Genomic DNA, 23,902 nt, shown 5'->3' on the forward strand with positions numbered 1-23,902 from the left:
CGTCTGCCTTCGGCTCAGGTCCTGATCCCAGGGTCCTGGGATCGAGCCCCGCATCGGGCTCCCTGCTCCGCGGGAAGCCTGCTTCTCCCTCTCCCACTCCCCCTGCCTGTGTTCCCTCTCTGTGTCTCTCTCTGTCAAATAAATAAATAAAATCTTAAAAAAAACAAAAAAAACCCACTCTGTGTGCTTCACCCAACATGCACGCAGGCTGACTTAGCTAGCATTTGCTTGTTTTCCACCCTTGAAAAAGATCTGAATAACGTAATAAACATGTTTGATCTTTATAGGGAGATAGTATGCACACCGGGGAGATAGATGTTCTTTTCCAAAACCCATGGAACTTTACCAAAAGTAATCCTTTTATTCCAAGGAAAAAGTCCAATAAATTTTAAAATGTAGAAGCTGCACATCAGAAATGCATCTCCAGATAGTGCATGCCCGATGACCGCGAGTGCTTTTTAATCTGTGGAATGCAACAGCTCACTTCGTGCTCTTGACAACCTTGATTGCTGTGGCTCTTGTCATTACTACTACTATCCCCGTTTTACAGATGGCAAAAGCCAAGGCACAGAGAGGTTGCATTTCACAACCAAGGTCACACAGCTAGTAAATGGCCAAGGCAGGTATAACAGCCAAACAATCTGGCCACAAGCTCACGTGTGAAATCACTATGCTGACACAAGTGTGTGTGCATCGAAGTGCGTGATATTAAAACAGCACACTTCAACTAATTCTTGGATTAAAGAAAAGAGGCTCACTGGTGAATTCTTTATGAATACATGATCGTAACAGATCGATGGGAGACAGCCATGGCGGCACAAAGAGGAACATGTGTAGCCTTTAATGCATTTATTTAAAAAAACAACAGCCCCTAGTAATGCTCGGTGTTCACTTGAACGTGAGGAAAAAGAAACACACCTCAAGAACCTAAAATAGGTATTTCACAAATACAAACACAAAAGTCAGGAAAACAGACAACCTAGCTAATAAATAAAACCAAGAGCTGGCTCTTTTAAAAGATCAATACATGTCGGCAACTAATTCCAAATATTTTCAAGCAACGGACAGGCCAAAGAAAGCTTGTGAGCAGGCCAGGGCCGGCGTGGGAGCCAAAGAAGTGCTCAGTCCTCTTCACAGCAAGCCTCTGGCAGCCGCCACCTCCTGGGAGCAGGGCCGAGGGGCTGGACCTGACCAGGGACAGCCATTCCTACCCTATGTTCTGTTCAAGTGGTTTAAGTTTTTACTATGCACATTTTCAAATATATACTAAAGTAAGAAAACAGTATAATAGACTCCCAGATACAAATAACTGAGCTTCAGTAATTAGCTCATGACCAATCCTGTTCCATCCAAACCCACACCCCCCTCCCCAACTTCCCCTGCAATTCAGATTTTTTTGAAGCAAATCCCAGATACTGCATTTCATCCCTAAGTGTTTTAGTATCTGTCTCCAAAAGATAAGGACTCATTTCTTATACAGAACCATCATAAGACGATCACACCAAAAACTTAACATTAATGTGCATGTGTGTGAGTTACGGAAGTACTGCATGCCACCTGCTTAAAAATCCAGTCACGATCAATCTCAAAGAAACACAGGAGGCTTCATGTATCCCACCTCCCAGACATGCCGAAGGAGGCAGGAGCACCCCGCGTCTGCACATGGGGACACTGAGGCCGGGACGAGGGAGGGAGTTTGCTGCTACTATCCCCCGCCAGTAAGTGGTGCACAGGGATCTGAGCTCAGGTCTCCTGATAACACACCCTGCGCTGGGCCCACTCTACCACCGTGGCCTTGTCACCCAACATACAGCCAGATTTTGAGAATAACAACAGAGGAATTAGCAGGTCGGGGCCACACAATCACAACACAGGACCAACCTCTGTTGAGCAAGTGCTCCGTGGCAGGCCCTGGACGAGGTGCTTTCATCTCCATTTTTCTCACTTAATGTTCAGCCCCAGGAGGGTGTGATGGGCTGGGCTGTGTCCCCCCAAATTCCTATGCTGAAGTCCTAGCACCCAGGACCTCAGAATGTGACTGTATTTGGAGATGTCTTTACAGAAGTGATCAAGGTAAACTGAGGTTGTACGTGGGGCCCTACTCCAAAGCAACCGGTGTCCTTGTTAGAGGAGGGGGGGAGGACACAGACGCGCACAGAGGGACGACCACGGGAGGACACGGGAGAGAAAGGGTATCCACACACCAAGGAGAGTGGCCTCAGAAGGAACCAACCCTGCAGACCCCTTGACCTTAGACTTCTGTATCCCAGAGGTGGGAGACATCAAGTTGTTGCTACTTCAGCCCTGGGACCGTGGTGCTTTGTCATGGCAGGCCGAGATGTCTCCCGCAGAGGGAGATGGTGCGCCGTTTACTCGACAGATGAGAAAAGAGCACGTCACCTTAGAGCTGTGACCTGGGCAGCATTCGAACCCAGATTAGAGTCCTAAGCTCTGTCCTCTCCACTGCGCCTGGCAGCTGATTACAGACAGCAGGGAGGGCCTTGGCCACACCCAAGGGGTGTGGACGGGCTCTCCGTCAGCCAGCAGGATGAGTGAGGCGTTCCACCCACTCGGCCTCATCGTGGGCAGGTGCGCGTGCTGCCCTTGGCCTCCTGTGAGTTGCTGCAGCCAATGGCCTGTGGGCAAAATGACAGAGTCATGGCAGGGGTGTGGCACGAGGGACCGTACTTCTCTCCCTGCCCTCATGTGCCTCTGCCATCACCCAGAGGAAAACGCACACAGTGGCTGAGAACAGGGCTGTCCCAGTCTGCCTGTAGGCCAGTGGTGTGAAAGAGTGCCCAGCTGAGCCACAGACCGTGAGCACTAATAAACGGCTGTTGTTTTAAGCCTCCACAGTTGTGGGTGATTTGTTACACGTCACTAGCTAACTGATACAAAAGGTCGAAAGCAGCAGTATATAACAATATAGTTACAAGCACAGACTCTGAAGCCAGACTGCCTGGGTCTAAGTCCTCCGCAGCTGCGTGACCTCGGGCAAATTGCTTAACCTCCCTGATCTTCCACGTCAGCTTAAGATAGGAATACATGAAAACATTTATCTCATAAGGTTGCTGAGTTGTTGAGATAGTATTTGTAAGGAACGAGAACCCTCTAGACAACCCATGACTGATCACTATTGTTGTGGCAAGAAAAAGGAGGTTAAACTCACCCTGGGAAGCTCTGCTCAGCATAACGAAAACAAGCAGATGAGAGATCTTCTGCCTCTTTTGTTTGTTTGAACACGGATGCCACATCAGCCTTTCCCTACTAATTTAGGAAGACGGTGAGCTCCCTGTCACTGGAGGGTTAAGTCATGGCCTCATCTCATCCAAAGAGGGTAGACCAGATGGCCTCTGAGTCCTCGTGTCAGATGGTAATCGTGGAGGCTGATTTTCCTGTATGCAGCCCACAGTCTGGGAGCATGAAGGGAAGGCTGGGGGGGTGGGACAGAGAGAACACTGGGCTTCAGGGCCCATGACCTGAGTTCAAGTCCCAACTCTACTGTGTCACCTTGGGTGAGTCACTGCACCTCTCTGAGCCTCATCAGCATAACAGGGTTAATTCTTGATCCCACCTATGTCACAGGGCTGTTATGTGCATGGAAGATGGTAGAGGATGAGAACCTGCATTGTAAAGTAGACAATCCCAGGGACAAGCAGTATCTCAGGGCCAGCCAGTGATGGCACTCTGGGCACAGCAATGGAAAAGCCTTCCAGAATGACCACACAGAATTTCCCATCCCCGGGCTACACCATGGCCCACCAACTCATTTGCCCCTGCCTGGTTCCATGGTGTTCACAAGGTTGTGGGTTCTAGGACTACAAATGCACCTGTGGACCCCCTCGGGACTCCTGTGTCTGGGACGAGGGTGGATTTTCCCAGCAGTGGACACCAGCCTTCCAACCCTGCACCACCTGGTCCAGGCCACACAAAAACCTTCTGAAACAGTAAGAACATAAGCGCCCCCTGGCCTGGGAATCCCAGCACCACCAAAAATCTTCAAGTAAGAACCCAGAAGAATCTACACACACACACACACACACACACACACACACACACACACACGTTCGGGAAAGCACTACCTATAATTGGCAAAAAATGAAAATAAAAAAGGTACGTTAAATTGCTATAAATAAGGCATAAAAAGACGACAGTACATTCCTTTAGTGGATGCAGAGCCATAAAAATAAATCTCCCTTAAGACAGCAGAAACACAAGGCAAAGCTGGACATAAACTTAGGGAAAAAAAAGGGCTCAGAACCATGAGGCATCCCCAACAGACACTGTTGGTGCCTACTGACACCTACCTCCACTCCTTCCTCACCATCAGAACCCCAGTTAGGTTTGAGAAACAACACGCCCCATTTTCCAAACTCCCTTGCAGCTAGGATTGGTTATGAGACACAGTCCTGGCCAGTAAGTTATGAGTAGAAACCTTGGGTGGGCCATCCAGGAAGGCTCTGTGGCTAAGAGCAAGCCCAAATGGTACATGCCTTTCTCGTTTGTTCTTTGGCTTCTCGCTCCCAGGAGGATGCTGGAGGTGATGCCAGTGGTGATGCAGCCATCTTGGAAACCTGAGGCACCAGCCTGAAGACAAAAGCCAAGCTAAGGTGGCTGAGCAGAATGACAGTGGGAGCTGGAGTCTCTGAGGGCATCACGGAGCTGCCTGCCAGCCCATCTACCTGCCCCAGACTCCTTAACTGAGGAAGATGAAACTGCTGTTTCGTCAGGTCGCCATTAATTGGGTTTTCTGCTACAGGCAGCTGAAAACAATCTCTAACACATTCATTCTGATAAAGTGATAAAAACAGTGGGCACACATGGGCAATGATGAGGATGTGAACATGAAAAGCTAAAACCGTTTTTTATATGACCACAGACCCACAGGGGAGTTGTGGGGCCTTCCCCCCACCTTTATAAAATGTTTTCTGCCATTGCTTACTACTGTTCAGTGATGTGAGAGGTATTTTGTGAATCAACACACACCAGCATCCACTCTGCCAGGATCTGGGTCCCTCTGGCCTGGACACCGTCCCTCATCGATGAGAGACCCGTTCTGCCAAATGCCAGGGATCCTCAGTACTGGGGTGCACAGTCTGTGAGCTCCCAGAAATGGCACTCTCACTGGGGGACCCCTCATAACAACCAGACCCTGCAGCAACATCTCCCTAGTCCCCCAAAGCATCCTGGAGCCTGGCCCTTTCCTGGGGCCCACACAAGACATGTGGCTCAAAGCCAACCCCTGTCCACCAGCACAATTTTCACACCGACTCTAAAAGACACAAAGGTCCCAATACCACCTGGCAGGCCACAGAGTCCAGAGCTGTCTCCAGACGTACCCAGGGCCATATAGCCTGGCGGGAGCAGGGGCTACACTTCCCACCACAACGCGGCCTAACAGCTTCTGCTTGAGGGGTGGAAGCCAAGGGTCCACCCAGGATGCTCCCCAACACCACCGAGCTCACCCTGCCCGTCTGAGTGACACTCCCTCCAAGCCCACCTGAGGGACTCCCCCCAAACCAACCTGAGGGCCTCACCCCAAGCCCACCTGAGGGACTCCCTCCAAACCCGAGTGGCTCCCCCAAGCCCATCTGAGGGACTCACTCCTATCCCCAAATGACTCACCCCAATCCCACCTGAGTAGCTTCCCCAAATCTTACCTGAGCGACTCCCCCCAACCCCACCTGACTCACCCCAACCCCCCCAGTGACTCCCATCAATCCTACCTGAGTGACTCACCCCTACCTGAGTGACTCACCCCTACCCGAGTGACACTCCCCCCAACCCCACACGAACAAGCTCACCTCAGCCCCACCTGAGCTCTCACTGCCCATCTATATACTGACAGTGCCTGAAAGCTCATTCGAGTCGCCTTCCCTTGAAAAACCCCACAGCAGGACTGCCTCTCCCTATGTGTCCTCTGAGCAGAGGGAAAGAGCTCCCTTTCCAGGGCACACACTGTGAATAAGACACACAGTTCACACGATCAGACATGCAAACACACGTACGTGCACACACACACACAAACACACACGCCACTGGGCCCCCACCCGCCATGATCTGCAGAAGGCAGCTTCCTCTCCAATTCCACAGAAGAGGCTCAGTGAAGAGAAGTCACCAGGCTGGGGGCCATGTGGCAACGTCTGGAGACATTCACGTTTGTCACCACTGGCTGGGGGGTGTCACTGGGAGCGAGTCAGTGGAGGCAGGGATGCGGACGGCAGCAGACCGTGCACGGGATGCCCCGACTGCAAAGAAGTATCCAGCCCCGAAGTCGGCGGTGGGCGGGGCAAATGCTGCCCTAGGCCAAGGTCACCTGCTCGCGGGGGGGGGGGGGGGGGGGGGGGGGGGGGGGAGGCGGTGTTAGAACCCAGAGCACCACAGGCCAGAGCCGGGGCCCTCCACATAGTCCCGTGCTCTCTGCTGCGCTCACGCCAGCATCCTCGCTGTGGCTCCAAGGAAATCGTGGTCTCCTGCCCACAGAGGTGGGAACACTGCCAGAGCAGTACCTGATAGAAGCTCTGAGAGTCGCCGGCAGTCACCTCACCAAGCTCCTCCTGGGCTGGAAGGTGTGGGCGGGGGCAGCAAGAGGGGCAGGTGCCCACACACAGAGGATTCTGGGGGCCTGGGGCCGCAGCCACCGCCTCGACATGGAGGCCCCCCAGTGGCTGCCAGCCCCCAGGCTCTGCCCCTCATCCTCGGCAGGCCTCACCCACCCCCGAAACTCACAGCACCCCAGAAATGTGCCCACACTGCACACCTCCAACAAATGATCAGCAGTTCCCAAAGACACCACCGCCACCTGCTTCACACACTTACTACCACTCCCGGGGACCCGGGACCCTCCACTGGACAGTCAATCAACAAACACCTCCCAGGGCCAAGCAGCTTTCACGTGCACAGAGCCAACATAGCCCAAGCATGCACTGTCACCTTCTGGCCAGTGTCCAGGGGACAGACGCGAGGACAGTCTCAGCGCCTTGGGAGCACGCTGTGCCAGGCTGGGTGGATGGAACAGCATGGGCAAGGTCCCAGGTAGGAACAACCAGACAAGTGCGGTGCGGGGGGTGTGGAGAGAGGTGGAGGGCCATGGGGAAGAAGGGAGAGGGAGGGCCGCAGGGCGGGAGGCCGGAAGGGCCAGGCGGTGCCAAAGGTGCAGCGAAGATGCATAGGAACCCCTGTGCCCCTCAGCTCAGGCAAAGGCCTGATGACGCTCGCCGAGAGGCCTCACCTTCCCGAACGTGCTGCACCCCACATACCTGACAGCGCCAGTGTCCCTCAAAGGCCATTTCACAGATGGGCGCGTCTTCCCACCGGGGGCCCAACTCACTCACATGGGTCTGTCGCCAGTGGTAGTGCTGGGGACCCAGAGCACACATCGAAGCCGGAGGAGCCCTCTGTGCTCAGTCCCAGGAGGCACGCAGCGTCATCCGGGCAGGAAGGCTGCAGCCACAGGCAGGGCACAGAGCTGCCTCCCCCACCCTCTGGATGCCGGGCCCAGCCTCCCCCTGGCCACACCGAAGCTGCCCCCGCCCCCACCACCACCCCCAGGTCACACTGTCCCCTCTTCTAGTGTGAGCCCACCCTTCACCCAGGGCCACCCCCTGGCTCCTCCCAGGGCTGGGCACATGAGAACGATAGGGACGGCCCAGGGCTCACCCACCCGTCAGCCAGCACCCCTGCGAGGGGCTACCCGCCCCCAGGCAGGTTTTGTCACTGCTCGAGGCCTGGCTGACCCCGAAAGCCCAGGCGGGAGCAGGCGCGGGGAAGTGGCCCCAGCCTGGAAAGACCAGCCAGGGAACCCCCAGCGCTGCCAGCTACTCCCAGTGTCCTGACCAGCCGGGCCAACACACTCAGGCTCATTCCTGAATTTTCTTCTCTCCCCACCACTGCAAATTCTCCCATCAACCATCCCTTCTTCTCTGGGTACGCAGCACATAATTCTACTTTTTGCTCAGAGATCGCCGTCAGGGACTGTCCTTGGGTTCACACCAATGCAAGACGGAGAAGCTGCGGCTGAGCAGCACAGGGAAGAAGCCTGCACGAACTCGAAGCTCCAGCCATGTCAACGCACGGAGGGGCTGCCCGGGAACGCTAGCACGCCCAGCGGGGGCATCAGGAGAGGTGCCGCGACACCTCGACAAGGGCTGAGGATAGTCTGCTCTCCCCGGCGGTCGGACGGGACTCGGAGAGCGCACACACCAGGCTTAGGAAGGCACGTCTGGAAGAAACGCAGGGACCTGGGACTATCTTCAAGTTCCTGAAGCCGGTTATGGAACAGGAGGCACACCAAACTTCGCTCACCCCTTCCTTTGGAGAGCTGTAAGCTTACAGGTTGGGTGCCCTTAGCTAAAAAGGGAGACCCTTCTACAGCCAGAGATCCCAGGGTTGGGACAGGCAGGAAAATGGGTGCTCAGACAAAATCCCTTGATGAAATGAACACCAAGCCCCGGCCCCCAAAGCTGGCATGGAGAAGGACACTCCCCTGGGTGGAGGGGACCCCCATCGGAGCGCTCATGTCCCAGAATTCTGCTGCCCGTGGGACTCTCCTGACAGTGCAGACTGCTCCTCCTTTATCAGCCTGGCCCACCCGGGGCCCTCGCCTCCAAATTCCTGGGGTTCTACTGAACCCAGGACATCGGTTCCCCACTGTTTTCCTGGTGCTCTGGCAAGGCTGGTGCAAAGAGTGCGGCCGCTGCATGCTCTAACTCAGAGGGGCAGGCCCCCTGGGCTGGCGGCCTGTCTGTCCTGGCTCCCTGGACTACCTCAGCACACCCTCCTTGCTCCAGCTGCACCCCCACATCCATGTGCTGAGTGAGGTCCCTCCCCTCTTTTGGGCCTGGCCTCCCAACTTCCAATATCTGAATGCAGATCTTCTCACCCCTCTCTAGGTGACCACCATAGACACTGGTCACCCCTTTAAAAGAATAACCCCCTGATACACACACACACACACACACACACACACACACACACACACCTCTTCTCCAATGGTGGTCCCACCACATCAGAACCTCATGTAATAACCTCAACATTCATCTAAACACATACCACTACCTTACATGCGAGGTAATGAGTTCCCTGTCACTAGAGGCATTCAAAAAGAAGCTGACTGGTGAGGGAGGTTCTGGCGCTCTAGTAATACTATTTCTTGATGTGAGTGCTGGTGACAAGGCACGGTTTGTTTATAAGAATTACTGAGCAATACAATATCACTTGGCATCAGGGACATACAAATCAAAACTACAGTGAGATACCACCTCACACCAGTCAGAGTGGCTAAAATAAACAAGTCAGAAAACGACAGGTATTGGCAAGGATGCGCCAACTGTTGGTGGGAATGCAGGCTGGTGCAGGCACTCTGGAAAACAGTATGGAGGTTCCTCAAAAAGTTGAAAATAGTGCTACCCTAGGACCCAGCAATTGCCCTACTGGGTATTTACCGCAAAGGATACAAACATAGTGATTTGAAGGGGCACCTGCACCCCAATGTTTATAGCAGCAATGTCCACAATAGCCAAACTATGGAAAAAGCCCAGATGTCCATCAACAGATGAATGGATAAAGAAGATGACCATATACATACCCACATACGCGCGCGCGCGCACACACACACAGGAATATTACTCAGCCATCAAAAAGAACGAAATCTTGTCATTTGCAATGACGTGGATGCAACTAGAGGATATTATGCTAAGCAAAATAAGTCAATCAGAGAAAGATAAATACCATGTGATTTCACTCATATGTGGAAATTAAGAAACAAAAGAGATGAATATAGGGGAAGGGAGGGAGAAATAAAATAAAAATAGGCAAACCGTAAGAGACACTGAACTCTAGGGAGTAAACTGAGGGTGGCTGGAGGGGGGGAGGGATCGAGGGAGGGGTAACTGGGTGATGGGCATGAAGGAGGGCACTTGACGGAACGAGCACGAGGTGTTATATGCAACTGATTAATTGCTAAATTCTACCCCTGAAACTAAAAACAAACAAACAAAAAGCATTAAAAAAAGAATTATTGAGCACCATACTTTTGGTAAGTATACTTTTCTGTGTGAACATTGTAATTCAATTTTTTTATTTTTTTTAAAGATTTTATTTATTTATTCATGAGAGACAGAGGGAGAGAGAGAGAGAGAGAAGCAGAGGGAGAAGCAGGCTTCCCATTGAGCAGGGAGCCCGATGCGGGGCTCGATCCCAGGACCCTGGGATCATGACCTGAGCCAAAGGCAGACGCTTAACCATCTGAGCCACCCAGGTGCCCATGTAATTCAATATTTTTTAGAGATTTTTATTTATTTATTGGGGGGCAGTACATGAGCAGGGGGGAGGGAGAGAGGGCAAGGGAGAGAGAGAGAATCTCAAGCAGACTCCCCACTGAGCACAGAGCTGGATACAGGGCTCAATCTCAAGACCCTGAGGTCACGACCTGAGCCGAAATCAAGAGTGAGATGCTTAACCAACTGAGCCACCCAGGTGCCCCTCAATAAACATTTTTTAAAATCCAAAGTGACTGGCATCGGCTGAGCATTTCTGGGGAAGGAGCTGTGACTGGAAGACTGCGGAGATCCCAGCAGCAGAACAGTCGCACGGACCCAGCCGTTAGCAGGGGCACTGAGCACGCTCACTGCCGCCCCCCGCCGCACGCCAGGGGAAGGAGATGGGCAAACCCCCCCGATGGGCAGTGAACGAGCAGGGGAATGGAGGACGGAGGGAGGGCTCAGAGGAGTAAGTAAGCGAAGGAGCGAGAGGGTGAGTGAAGGTCCAGAAGGATGGCTCCCCGCACACGAGGATGCCCAGAGCATGAACAGACAGGTGCCCGGAGGGCCCGGGGAGTGGGTGCATGGGGATGGGTGGACGGACGTGTGAACACAGGGGCCTGTGGAGGAGCGCTGTGCACCAGGGCCTGCTTCCCCTCTTGCTCCTGCTCTGACCTCCCTGGACCAACTGGGGAGATGACCCAGGAAAGAGCAGGTACTGACAATGAGAGCTGGAACCCTGAGTCTCGTCTGACCTCTGTCCTGCCTCAGAGCACTCAGCTGGGTGTGCATACACCTCAGGACAGCCGTCTCTTTCATGTCACCCAGAGTCAGAAGGAACCTCACCCCTCTGCCTCCGCCACGACGTCTATAAATAGGCAGTGTTTACTGGAGGGCCAGTGCCACCTCGAGCGAGGCCAGGTCCAGGCAGGGCCTGGCGGGGGGGGGGGGGGGGGGGTGGAGGGGGGGAGGAGCCATCCGCGGGCCTCGCAGGCCTCCTGCCCGTTGCCAGCAGCCGTGTGTGGGTGAGCAGGCCCCTCACCTGGGTCTTGCACAGCAGGGCTCCTGAGCAGTGGAGAGAAAGGGAGAGGCAGAAAGGTGCAGATGGAATGTTCTACAGGCCCATCCTTGGCTCCCGGGACAAAGGCACAGCGGGAGCCCACAGGGCATCACAGAGCTCACGACCCTCTGCCTCCCTGTGCTGTTGTATCTGCACCTCAGTTTTCTCATCCAGCAAGTGGGGCAATACTCCCACCAGTCTCGTGGCTGAGGTGAGCGCATGTGTGTGCAAGCTCCTCGCTCCCTGTGGCACGAGCCTGCTCTGCCCCTCAGGGCCTGCTTCCAGACGCCCACCCGGTGCCGGGCCTGCAGGTGTGGGGGGCATGGGGGTACAGACACAGTTCGCCTGGGGTACCGGCCGTGCCGGCCTAGACGGAGGCACAGGAGCGGGGACACAGCTCAGGGAGGCAGTGGGGGGCAGAGGGGAGGGCCAAGCCTCCCTGGAGGGTGAGCACCTGCCAGGAGGATGCAAACAGCACCCCCCCCCCCCAAGGAATACTCCCGCTGGGCATCCTGCACCAGAGGTGCGGACGGGTGCGGACGGGTGCGGACGGGTTGACTGAGTTCCGCTGTCCCTGCTTAATGCTGGAGCGGGACCAACTGTCTGGGTTTCCAGCTCCCCTCCGGCCTCAAGGCCAGGACTTATCTTGTCATCTACAGCCGGTCCCCAGAGTCTCAGGGGTGACGCAGACCGGGCAGGGGCAGGCACACAGCAAGAGTGTAAACTCTGTATTGGAAAGGACACCCAGGAGTGCCAGAAAAAAACCGAAACCTGCTCTCCATGGCGGGGAAACCCCGTTCAGGTTCCACGTGCAGATGAGAACCCGGAGATGGCCCTCTACACTCTCACTTCCTGCAGGAGGGACCTTGAGCAAGGAACCTGCTGGAGCCCCAGCTCTTTTTCCCAGAGTCTGTCCCCCCCCCCACCAAGCCACAGACCCTGCCTCCTAAGCCAGTCACCCCGGTGTCCAGGGCCACCGACTGGCTTCGGATGCTCCCCAGGGGCCCGGAGAAGCACTGCTCCTCCCCAACTGAGGCTGAAACCAAAAACCCACGTCTCCTTCCCCCTCCGTCCCTCCCCTACGCAGACCAGTGTTACTGGTCCTCCTGGCCCCTGCAGATGAGATCTGAATTCTAAGCAGGGTTTCTTCATCTTTCGCGGTCCTAAAGGGGGTGACAACTGAGATCACAGATGTTAACAGTCAAAACAGAAGCGTCATGGAGATTCCCTTCTGCATTCAGAGGAGGGCTGGTCGTGGGGCTGTTTGGGTCCAGAGCACCTCCGGTAGGAAGGTTACAGGTTTGCCCAGGGGCACAGGGGTCCCTTAGGCCTTTGCGCTGAGCTGATAAATTCCAGGCAGGCCCTGGGCCTGAGGGGCAGAGGCTTCCAGCCATCCTGCTAAGCAGACAAGCACCACGGGGTATGGCGGGGGGCTCCCATCTTCAACACCGGCCACTTAGACGTCACCACCACCACATCCCCGCAAGTGGCTTCAGGTGCCACAGGCGGGAAGGAAGGGAGCCCGGGAAGCCACAGCCGGCCGCACCAAAGGTGCCCCTTCTGGGCCCGCTGGGCCTGTGTTCCCCTCCTTCGGCCCGCAGTGCCTGTGCCCGGGCTCCCCGGAGAGCCGGGCAGGGGGCCGGCGTGCTCTCCCTTCCCAGCCTGGCATGGAGGTGCGGCCACGGATCCGGCGCAAAGTGCTAATTACATTGTTTTTAAAATCCATTTCAGAGAGTGAGCTAGTAACTGGATCGGAGAAGCGGCATTCACTTACAGACCATGAGCGCCACTGGTTCCTGCCCGCCTCGTTGACTGGAGCTCAAAGTTGCAGCATGCTTGAGAAATCGCTCAAGGTTAGATTAAAAATAAGAACACCCACGAAGATTCACCTGACTCATTAATATCACTGTCCGATAGGAGACAGTTCCTTGGAGGGACTGGCTTGAGGCTGGTTTTTGTTCTAGGCCTAGGAGGACCTTAATTTGCATTTATATTAAAAAAGAAGAAAACAAACAGAATTAACTAGAAAGGTGCTTTGTTTCCTGTAAATTTGAGCTCTTCTGCTAAACAGCTTCCTAGGGCAGACAGCGGATTCGGGCCTCTGTCAAAGAGCGTGGATTCACACCTACTAAGCGCAGGGCGCAGTGCCAGGTGTCGGCAAGCACCTAGGAGCCCGCCAGCCCTCAGCTTCAACCTGGCAGGTGAGCACTGCGCCTGGCTCCTGCCACAGGTGCGGAAACCGCGCCGGGAGAAGAGAAATGACCCGCCTGCAGTTTTCCAGTATGACCCGACTCGGGTCGCGAGCCAGCTCCCTGCGCTCCAAGCTCAGGTCAGGGCAGCTGAGTTAAGGCAGTGTGTTCTTCCTTGTCCTGACATACGTATTCCAACCTTTCTTTCCAGAAACTCAGGTGGAAACTCAAGGAAGGAAGGGAGAAAAATCCACAGTCATCAGACGCCCCTCTGGTCCTGGACGGACAGGAGTCCCACCTGCGCCCCTCGTCAGACCAACACCCTCCATTTGGCCACAGGTTCCTTGACTTTTCTCTTTGGAGCCTTGAGCGTTTGAAGCATACGCCGGGGACTACCAGTAAGGATCAATAAACACACCCTGATGAGAACTTTATCAGTCTCACTATTTACTTTTTCAGGTAAATGGGAGCATCTTGGGGTTTGGTTTTCCCTCCAATCCTCTCCTCACTGTTGTGGCTCAGCTCGTGAGACCAGCCACAGGTTTCAGGTGCTCGTGTCACTCCTGGGGCCAGTGTTCTGGCAGATGTCACCGGCGCTGGAGCTAGAACACCAAAGGCATGTTGAGGGAATGAGGGGTCTCTCCCCCAGGGCAGTCAGTCGTGGAGGCAAATTTTCCACTCTCAGGTTCTCAGCAAACAGGTCCCTGTATCCCCGGGATGGCCACCCTGTGCCTCTGTACGTTACGGCCACAGCTCAGGCTGCGAGTTGGAAAGTCAAGGATGACGGTAACGACCGCCTGGCCCTTTCAGGCGCTGGAAGCACAGGGTGGGGAAGGAAGGACTTCTCTGTGTTTTGGCCGCTGGGCCAAGCGCATGGGGCAAGCGGGAGCAGAGCTAGTTATGTAGACAACAGAAGAGCAATCTCCTTCCAAAAACATAAAAACCTGCACCAATGAATTAAACATTTCAAACAAGATGACTCTCTACAAAGTCTTCTCAACCAAGAAGCAAAGACAGGCCGCCCTGTGCTGGCGCTTCCTGTTGCATATGGCACTGAGCAATCCTGCTTTTTCAGCATGCAGAGCTTTCCAGACAAAGAAAAATAGCAAGGGGAAAATTAGAGAAGGAGGTCCAGAGGACTCGGGGCGGAGGGTGGAGAGAAGGGCGAGCAGGAACGAGGTCTCTTCTTACAGCGAGGCGGCACAGGGGACTGGACGGGCACAGAAAAGAGGCCCCCGGAGCCAACACGGTGGCCCTGACAGGTGCAAGGAGATGTCTGTGCAGAGGCAGGGTGCCGTGTGGGGGAAAGTTGCAAACCACAGAGACACCACCCTACCTACTGCCATGTCCACCGGGAGGAAGTGACCTGCTCCGGTTCCCAAGGTCTCAAAGTGTCACACCTGCGGGCGCTCCAAACTCCCTGACCTCAGCGGGGGCATTGCCCTAGGCACCTACTAGAGACTTCGCTCTGTGGCCAGCGCCCTGGGGAGAGGACCCCACAGGACTCCTCAGGGAGCACCAACTGGACTCTTTCCCCAGACCAGGGCTGAACCTCCCCAGTTTCTGGGCAACAAGCGCACTTGCCTTACCCACTGTCACAGCCTGGGGGTGGACAGGTCCTGCCCTGCCCCCGCCCTCCCCTGCCCTCTCAGAGCCTGTCACCTGGCTGCCACCCCCACCCCAATCACCAGAGAACAAACTCCCCCCGCCCCCATCCCCCAGGTCCTGGCACGACCAGGCACCAGAATCCTAAGAGGAGCCAAGGAGGGAGGAAAGCTGAAATCTGGGCTCAGAGAAGGCTGGAGGCTTGCGAGGGTCCCCGGCCGCCTAAGTCCCTCTCCGCGCCGCGGAGCCAGGCCAGCCCTCTCCAAGTCCCGGAGAGGTAGTAAGTGTAAGGCTTGGAACCCCGCGCAGCCCAGCCCGCGCCGGGGCGGTGGGTGGGTGGGTGTCTGCTACGGGATTATTCTTAGCGCTCCACTCTCTTCGCAAAAGTGGCGCCTCCGCCCTCCCGGCTCCGGCACGCTCGCTCGGGGCTCGCACGCCCGGCCCAGACACCGGCGCGGAGCGCAGCTCCGGGTGGGGTCCGCGAGGGCTGAGGCTCTCGGAGGCGCAGGAGAGGCGGGGGCTCCGGAGAGAGGAGGGGGCGCGGCGGGAGGGGCCCCCCGGCGACAGGCTGCGTTTAACCCTCGGCGCCCCACACCCAGCCCTGCGCCGCGCGCTCAGCCGCCTCCCCGGACTCCTCCCGGGGCGCCGGGAGCCCGGCGGCGGCGCGCCCAGCCCTTACCTATGGTGGTGATGACCGTGATGGCAAAGTAGAAGGAGCCGGCGAATTTCCACTGGACGCCGGCGCGGTGCGGCTCCGACTGCAGGATCACCAGCTCCAGCTGCCGGTAGTCCTCGGCGCTGATGTTGTACTTCCCCTTGATCCGGATCTCCTCGGCTTTGAGTTTCTCCTCCTCGCGCATCTCGTGGTCCGACTCGAGGGCGTCGAAGACGGCGGCGCCCACCAGCAGGTAGGTGAAGGTGCAGACGATGAGGGACAGAGTCCGCACGTTCTGCCTCTTCATGGCCGCCAGCAAGGAGCCGGCGCGGGGGGCATGTCCCGCAGGCTCGCAGCCGCGCGCGTCCCACTGCAGCGCCCGGCGGCCGCCGCCGCCTCCTCCGCCGCCGCCGCCGCCGCCTCCAAGTTGTAAGCGGCGGCGGCAGCAGCAGCAGCAGCAGCAGCAGCAGCAGCGGGGAGGCGGGGGGCGGGGAGGCTGGGGGGGCCCCCCTCCGCTGGGGCCGCCACCGCGAGGCGGCTGGCGGGGCAGGGGCGGCGCGGGCCCGGGCTCGGGCGAGAAGGCGGACAGGCACAGGAGGCTGCTCGAGCGCCGGGGCCAGGCGTCCGGGAGCCCCGACACCCTGCGCCAGACCCGGCCGAAGCAGCCCGCCCCACTGCGCAGGGCCATGCACGGCGGCCCCGCTGGGCACCGCGCGGGCCGCGCTGCCCTCCGCACCCCGCCCCCCGCTCCCGCCGGAAAAGCAGGGGCGGGAGCGGGAGCCGGAGCGCGGCCGGAGGGCGGCCGCCGGGGCCCGCGCCCCTCCGGGTCGGGCTCCCGGGCGGCGGCGCCCAACTAGGAGCCCGCAGGTCTGCGCGCGCCTCGCGGGACCTCCTTCCCCTTCAGCCCTCCTCGCCCCCCCCCCGAGGGGGGGGTGGAAAAGTTTGCGAAGTGGCGGCGTCTCCGGAGTCCCCAGCAGGCGGGGAGGGGGCCGAGCAGGTGCAGCGGGCGGGGCCGCCCGATGCCCGAAGGTCCGAGCGCCCCGCGCCCACCCGGGCGCTCGGGGACGCGTTGGGGTCCCCGCCGGGCGTCGGCCGGTCCGCGAAGTTTGCTCGGCTCAGCCGCCGAGGCGCGGGAGCGGGGCGCGGCCCCAGGGCGGCAGGGCCCGCGGCGGAGCGGCCTCGGGGGCGGCCGGGGGACGGCGCGGCGGCGGTCGGCCAGCCCGCTCTTCCGGGGGCGGCGGGCGCGGCGGCGGTGGCGGCGGCGGCGGGAGGGGTCCCGCGGGCCTCGCGGAGCTGCGGGATGGGCGCGGGCGCATGAGCCGCGCCGGGGTCGGGGCCCTCCGGCGTCCGGGCGTCCGGGGAGGCGGCCGCGGCGCTGGTCTGCCAGGGGCGCTGCGTGCGTGCGCGCCGGAGGGAGCCGAGTGTGTGTGCGTGTGTCTGTGCGTATGTGTGCCCGTGTGTGTGCGTGTGTGTGTGTGTGTGCGCCTCCGTGTGTGTGTGTGTGTGTGTGCGCGCGCGCGCGCGCGCGGCACCTCTCTCCGGCGGGAGGGCCGTGGGGGGCGGGGGCCGGGCTACGCCGAGGCCAGGCCTCCCTCCTTCCCTTCTTCCCTCCCTCCCGCAGCCTCCCGGGCGCGCCACCTCCCGCCTGGTCCCCAGCCAGCTGGCGAGGCGGCCGCGGCGGCTCCCGCTGCAGACCGAGCGCGGCGCGCGGCGCACGCGGAGGGAGCCAGGGAGGGGCGGCCGGTGCCGCTGGGGAGGGGGCGGAGGCGGGCCGAGGCCTGGGTGTTGCCAGAGTGGGGGTGGGAGGCGGAGCCACCGGCAGGTTTCGGCGGGGGGATGGGAGGATAAATGAGGCTGCTGGGGTCCTTCTCGCCCAGCTCCCCGAGAGCGCCTGCTGCCACGCGGGGCGGACAGTTTGAGAGAACCGTGCCTGGGGGAGGAAACGGGATTCAGCCCGAGAAGGCCGACCAGCAGCTTAAGGGAGAGGAGAGATCGGGGTGGGGGTGGGGGTGGGGGTGGGGGTGGGGGGGAGGGTGAGAGCACGAGGGGAGGGCGTTCCCCGGGGCCAGCCACCTGGCGCCGGCGCGTGTCCCTGGCCGGGCGCACCTCCTCATCGCGTGGTGGGGTCCCGAGGGCCGCCTCAGCCCCCGCGAGCGTCGCCGGACAGGTGGCCCAGCACCTGCTGATCCTGAGCTCTTATGCCCTGAGAGCGCTGAGGATGGCACCGGCGGCCACTCTTGGGGTCCGGGCCTCAGGGAAGGATGCGGCATTCCCCCTTCCTTGTCCCCTCCCCGATGCTTTCCCCAGAAACAATCCTTGGTTCCCCGAGGCTGGGCGCCGGGTGCACCCAGAACCTCCTTCCTCTCCTCCTGCACCCGGTGCCTCGCGACGGCCCCACTCCCGACCAGCCCGGGGAGGGAAGCCGAGTCTCCGGTAGGCGCGCAGCTATTCCTTGAGTCGGAAGAGGAGGCCTCGCCCGGCTTTATCCCCTTCTCACATCAGCCACCTTTGCCCACTTCCCCCAATCCCCCTCAGGTCGTCGAGGAGTTTCCCACGATCACCGAACCCCTTAATCTCCACTTGAGCAGTGGAGCTCCCAATGGGTAGGCTGAGGGCGCGGAGACCCAGGGCTCCCCTTCCTGGGTCTGGCGACCTTCCTTGGACCCCAGCCAAGGAAGAGATGGAGACTGGGGTGAAAGGACGCCCCCAGGCGGCGGTCTAAGAGACCGGGCAGAAGTGGCCAAGGGCACCGCGGAGTAGGCCAGGAAATGGACCCAACCTTGCGCGGCTCGCGGGCTCCGGAGCGCTGACCCCTCTGGATCGCCCCCTCAGGCGGTGCTCGGGCTCCCCATCCGCAGGGACTCGGGGCCAGGCGAGTCTGGGAACCCTATGCCTCACCGAGGCTCCCCTGCTGGGGCGCTCTCCACCCCATTTCTGGGACTCACGGGTGCTTGCGCCCCCCGCCCTGGGACAGATCGAGCTGTGGCCACATCTGCGCTGTCGGGGTTGCGTTGGGTCTGACGGCGCCGTTAGGCACAGGGACCGGGAGCCCCGCCCGGAGCAGGTGCTCCCCCAGAATTCATTTTGGAAATCGAGGCTCCTGCGCTCGGCGAATGAGCCTGGCCCCGGTGAGTCACCGCGAGCGGCCGACAAGGATTCCCGCAGCTGTTAATTAATTGCGCCGGGGCTCGGCCCACGACGGAACCCCAATTGGGCCTCCTGCCGCCCTGCAGCAGCGCCACCCCTGAGTCACAGCCGTCGGGCCTCAGCCATCCGAACGCCGCCTGCCCTCCCGGGCGCCACCAGGGGGCACTGGACTCCGACCCACAGGTGGTCCCGCTCTGAGCCAACTCGGTAGGGGAGTCCAGGCTGTCCGTGCCTGCAGGTGCGGGAGCGCGGCAGAGGGGGCGGGCGTGGCGCTGGTCTGCTCTCCATCGACAGAACCCAAGCTTTGTAGAGAACCGCTTTTATTCCATTTCCATACAGGCTTTCAGGAAAACCGTTTTGTGCGCGAGAAGAACTAGTCCGAACTGCTTGTCTTACAGATGGGAACACTCCCAACGGAGAGAATCACGTGCCCAGGGACACAGGACGAATACCATCTAGAACCCACTCTTGAACCTCTGCCCGGCTTCTGTCCAGCACTCCTTCAAGAACTCCAGCTGCCTTCTGACCCCAAAGCCACGTGCCTTGGATAGCCACAGACCACCCCCCCAAAAATTGGTTCCTCCTTTTCGCCTCCAAGATATGGCCTTTAGACTCAAAAGAAACAAGCCCAGGGAGTCAGACCTCAGGGAGGGGTCTTGGGGGCTGGACAAGGACCCAGACACCCTCACACGCATCCCTCTCGACACCCCACACTCCTCCCATGGTCTCGACATACAGATGGAAGTGAGCACGTGAAGCAGAACCTGGCTCTTGACATCTTCCCCGTGCCCCCAGCACTCTCCACCTCAGTTCCTCAGCTAGCAGTGTGGGTCGGTACCCCTTGACTGTCCACAAAGAGGTTAGACTAGTGACAGTGCCTCTGGGGAACCCAAGCCCCTTTCCACCTCTGTGGTTCTGGGAGCACCAGCTCCAGCCCAGCTAGAGAGGGATCTGGAGCCCAGGATTGCCCCTGGCCCCAGAGATTGGCTGGGCAGGGCTCAGCTCCCAACCAACTGGAAACACCCTGGGAAAGCATTTCTAAGAGGAGCTAGGGCAGAGGTGGGGGGGGGGGGAGGCAGGAAAGCACCCCCCCCAAGCAAGAACTACCTGATTTAGGGGAACAAATGCATCCTCTGTGCAGCTTAGGCCACTGTCAGTTAATCCCAAGCCTGACCAGTGCCACTGGCAGCCTGTCCGTGCCCCTCCAGTGGTCTGTCCCTGGGCCTCCCTGGACCTCAGTGTCTTCTTCAGTACAAACAAATGTATTTGATCAGATAATAAAGAACATCATAGTTTTATAACTCTCTCCTGCCTACTTGTTTGCGAGGTTCTCTACACGCGTTGGTCATGTTCTTAGCCTCCAGGGGCTAAGGCGTATTACCCCATCTAACCCAGGGAAGCCAAGTGGTGTATTCTGGCCCCCCAGTGAGTCGGAGTGGACCCGACTCCCAGCCTGGTCCTTCCACAGCGGCCCCCTGTGGAACCGATCCTGCCGCTAGCTGAAGGCAGGGAGCTGCCGTGCTCTAGGCCCGGCTCCCACGCTGGGGCCTGGGGCCTCCACGAGCAAAATCATCCCTGCTTGCCCCGGACCACTTGCCGGCAAGCAGCCACGACTGCCCACGGCTTCCAGAACGTCACAAGTCCTTGGGTGTGTTTAATGCTTTGCCCTGTTAATGCCCCCATCTTTGAAAATAGGTAGAGGAGGCAGAATCCTTGCCCCCATTTTGCAGATGGGAAAGGTGAGGCAGTAAGCCCTGCGGGCCCCATGCCAGCATTATAGTTTCCTCCCTGCACCCCTAGCTTTGCCATCCCTCACTGATGGCTCGTGGGCCACGACATCTGCAGTGGAGGGCACATCTGCCCTTTAAGCCACCAGCAGGGCAGATTGCAGAAGCAAGCACTGTGTAACCGGGCAGCCAGGCCCATCAGGAGCTTGCCACACTCTTCTTTGGGATATGAATAAGTGTGTCACGGAGAAAGTGTCTCTGACCGCACTGGAGACACTGGTTAAATGGGAAAATTCAGGATTTCTCAGAGCCCTCAGTCTGCCAGGAGGCAGCATGACCCCCAGACAGGAGGGCTGTGGACAGCCTTTCCCAGATTCATTGGACCATGGAATCTGTCTTTGGGCACAGATTTGGCCTCAGAGCCAGGTCCCGGGCCACTCTTTGGGAACCGGGGCCCCAGCCCTGGATTGCTGGGCACAGAGGGGCAGGAAGCCTGGATCCCTCTTCTGGTCCCTCGCAGGCGAGCCCTCCTCCAAATCAGGTGCCGGTGGCCGCCAGCCGCCAGCCGCGCCATCCCCCTCTCTCCTCTGCCTGCAACCTTCTGAACTACCTTCTGAACACGCCGGCTCTTGTACTTCCCTGCTGAAAACCCTCCAGGAGCTCCTGGTCAAAGCTAGGCCCACCCTCGGCATCACCACCCTTAGCTCCCGCCTCCCGTCCTCCAGGACCAGCCTCTCAGCGCAACGGTCTTCGCAGCACCTTACACCTCCGTGCCATTGCTCATGCTGTTCCCTCTGCCTGCATACCGTTCCCTGTCCTCTTTGGGCTCTCATCTCCTCATCTTCCAAGATTCAGCTCTGGCAGCACGTCTTCCAGAAGCTTCCCCATAGCAGGTACACAGCTCCTGGCTGCTCGGCAGCTACCCAGCAGGTGCACTGTTCGATGGCAATGAAGGGGCAGAGTTGAGGTCCGCAGTCATTGCCCCACACGAGGTGTCTCTTAGGAAAGCAGGAAGAAGTAGATGCACAGAACAGAGAGGGAGAAGTGCTGTGCAGATGCGGTGGCCTGCCAGGATCCTGTAGGTCCCCACACTTTAGGCCTGAGACTGATGTCGCTGGGGGTCCACTGCGGTGAAGGAGGAGGAGAAAGAACAAGAAAGACAGAGGGGGAGAGAGAGGAGATGCCAAGGAAGAGGCTCAGACAGAGGAAGGAGAGGGGACTGGGTCTGGAGAGGGTGGGGTCAGGGGCCGGTTCACCAGACCTGGCAGATAGGTTACCTTCCCTTGGCCTGTGCCCACGGCAGACATTGCTAATCAATCCCAGCCCAGTCGTTGGCTGGGAGGATCTTGAACACAGGGCTTCCTCCTGGGCCCAGCTGCCTGCAGCGCCCCAGCGGCCCGGGGACCCATGGGCCAGCCACTGCCCGTTGCATGGCGAGACACTGCCACCACGCAGCCAGACCCTCCCGGTGGGAGCTGACTTGAGCCCCTCACAGGGGGTTGCTGTGCCTGTGCCGAGGGTTTACCGATGCCCGTTGAAGGTGTTTCAATATTTTCCCTTCTCAGAAGCCTGCTTCTTGGCTCTGCCATTTTCACCTTTGTGTGGCAGAAGGTATTTTTGCAAACGCAGCCGAGGTGGTGGCAGCTTCACAGCATGGTGTGGGTCCCCGTGCACACAGCTGCTATTTCGGGGACTGGCAGGTGTACCACTGGGATCATTCCGGGCCTGTCAACGCCCAGGGAGAAGGAAGAGAGGCAGGGCGCTTCCCGTTCAGCCAGCCCCGCCCCCAGGAAGGCTTCCTGCCCCCAGGCTGGGTCTGGGCATGGCCCCGGCTCCCCTGGCGGACACTCAGCCCTAGTGTTCCACCCCTGCTCTAGGCCTGGAGCTTCCTAAGGACAGGAACCCACCTGGGTCCCCTGCACAGAGGAGGGCTGGGTAAACTTTCACTGGGTTGGACGAACACAGGGCGCTCTGTGTACAAGCTCCTGGGCGCTTCTGAGAAGCTTTCTCTGCCTCTGACCTGCTCTCTGCCCCCAGTGTCCCCTGCCAGACTGGGCTCTCTGTACCGGAGGGTGCTGGGCTCTGCCAGGTGGACAGGAGACGGCAGGGTCTGGAGTTGGAGACCCTTGGGTCACATGGGGCCTGTGGGAGCCCAGGTCAGCCTAGACTGGGGAACCCAGAGGGCTTCCCAGCAGAGGGCACTTTGCCTTCGGGTCCCCAGGCCACGGAACAGGCTAATCCCCAGCTCTCGCAGTGGCTGTGAACATGGAACAGGCTCCGTTGCACCCTGATGTGCACATAGGAGGGCCAAGTCCAGGATTTAAGTCCCTCCCCCTCCCCAGGGCTGGAAGGAACACTAGCAATTAGATCTCCTTCCTCCTTTGACAGATAAGGAGTCCATGACCCTGAGAAGTCCAGGGAGTCATCGTCGGCAGAGCTCGGACCCCATCCACCTCCTGGGTCCCCTGAGCCCAGGGCAGTCTCCGCAGTTCAGCAACCCATCTCTTGCCTCCAGGGCCTGCAAGGGGGGTTGGGGAGCCAACAGCAAGACCCCTGCTGTCCTGGAGCATGCGTCCTGCTGGGAGAGTGAACCCAAAACCCAGGTAAGCAGCAGGGTAAAGCTGGAGCCAGGTGATGGTAGGAAGATGAGAAAACGGGGGAAAGCACCGTGTGGGGTGGGCAAAGAGATATTTGGGGGTGGTGGTCAGGGATGGCCTCCCTGAGGAGACAACATTTGAACTGAGACATGGAATGACATGTTCCTATTCAGGGAAGGGCATCCAGGCAGAGGGAACAGCCAATGCAAAGGCTCTGGGGTTAGTGGAAGGAGTTTGGCTTGTTCGGGGAGGAGCAAGAAGGTGAATGTGGCTAGAATGTGGGCCCAGGGGAAGGTGGGCCAGATGAGATCAGAGATTAGGGCTCCGAGGCCCCCAGCGGGGTGGGAGACAGGGTCAGATCATCAGGATTCTCACTGGAAGTGACTCAGAAGTCTTGTGCACGGTGTGGACAGAACTGAGCCATGTAACTCCCCACTGGATGGGTGTGGGGCATCATCAGCCCATGTCCCGGGCCTGGGGAGCCCTCTGACCTGGAGGGGGAAAGGCCCCCAGGAAATGAATGGCCAATTAAAACAATAACGAGTCCAACTCTGATGGCTCTGAAGGCCCTGGGGCTGCAGCGTGCACAGCTCATGTCACCAGCCTGCCAGAGGCCACTGCCGAGCGTCTCTTGCTCACAGGAGACTGGGGGCATCTGGGGCT

General features: G+C 58.8%; 1 protein-coding gene across 1 annotated transcript in view; it reads right to left on the bottom strand.

Moving 5' to 3' along the window:
* KCNK9 (potassium two pore domain channel subfamily K member 9) overlaps positions 1–16,075 on the bottom strand; it is a 77,006-nt gene extending 60,931 nt beyond the window's left edge. Inside the window, exon 1 of the mRNA XM_027574989.2 lies at positions 15,793–16,075. Coding sequence (XP_027430790.1) covers positions 15,793–16,075 — 283 coding nt within the window. The remainder of the gene's footprint in view (positions 1–15,792) is intronic.
* Between the last annotated feature and the right edge of the window lie 7,827 nt (positions 16,076–23,902).

The sequence above is a fragment of the Zalophus californianus genome, chromosome 4 (assembly GCF_009762305.2).
Source record: "Zalophus californianus isolate mZalCal1 chromosome 4, mZalCal1.pri.v2, whole genome shotgun sequence".
NCBI classification, from domain to species: Eukaryota; Metazoa; Chordata; class Mammalia; order Carnivora; family Otariidae; genus Zalophus; species Zalophus californianus.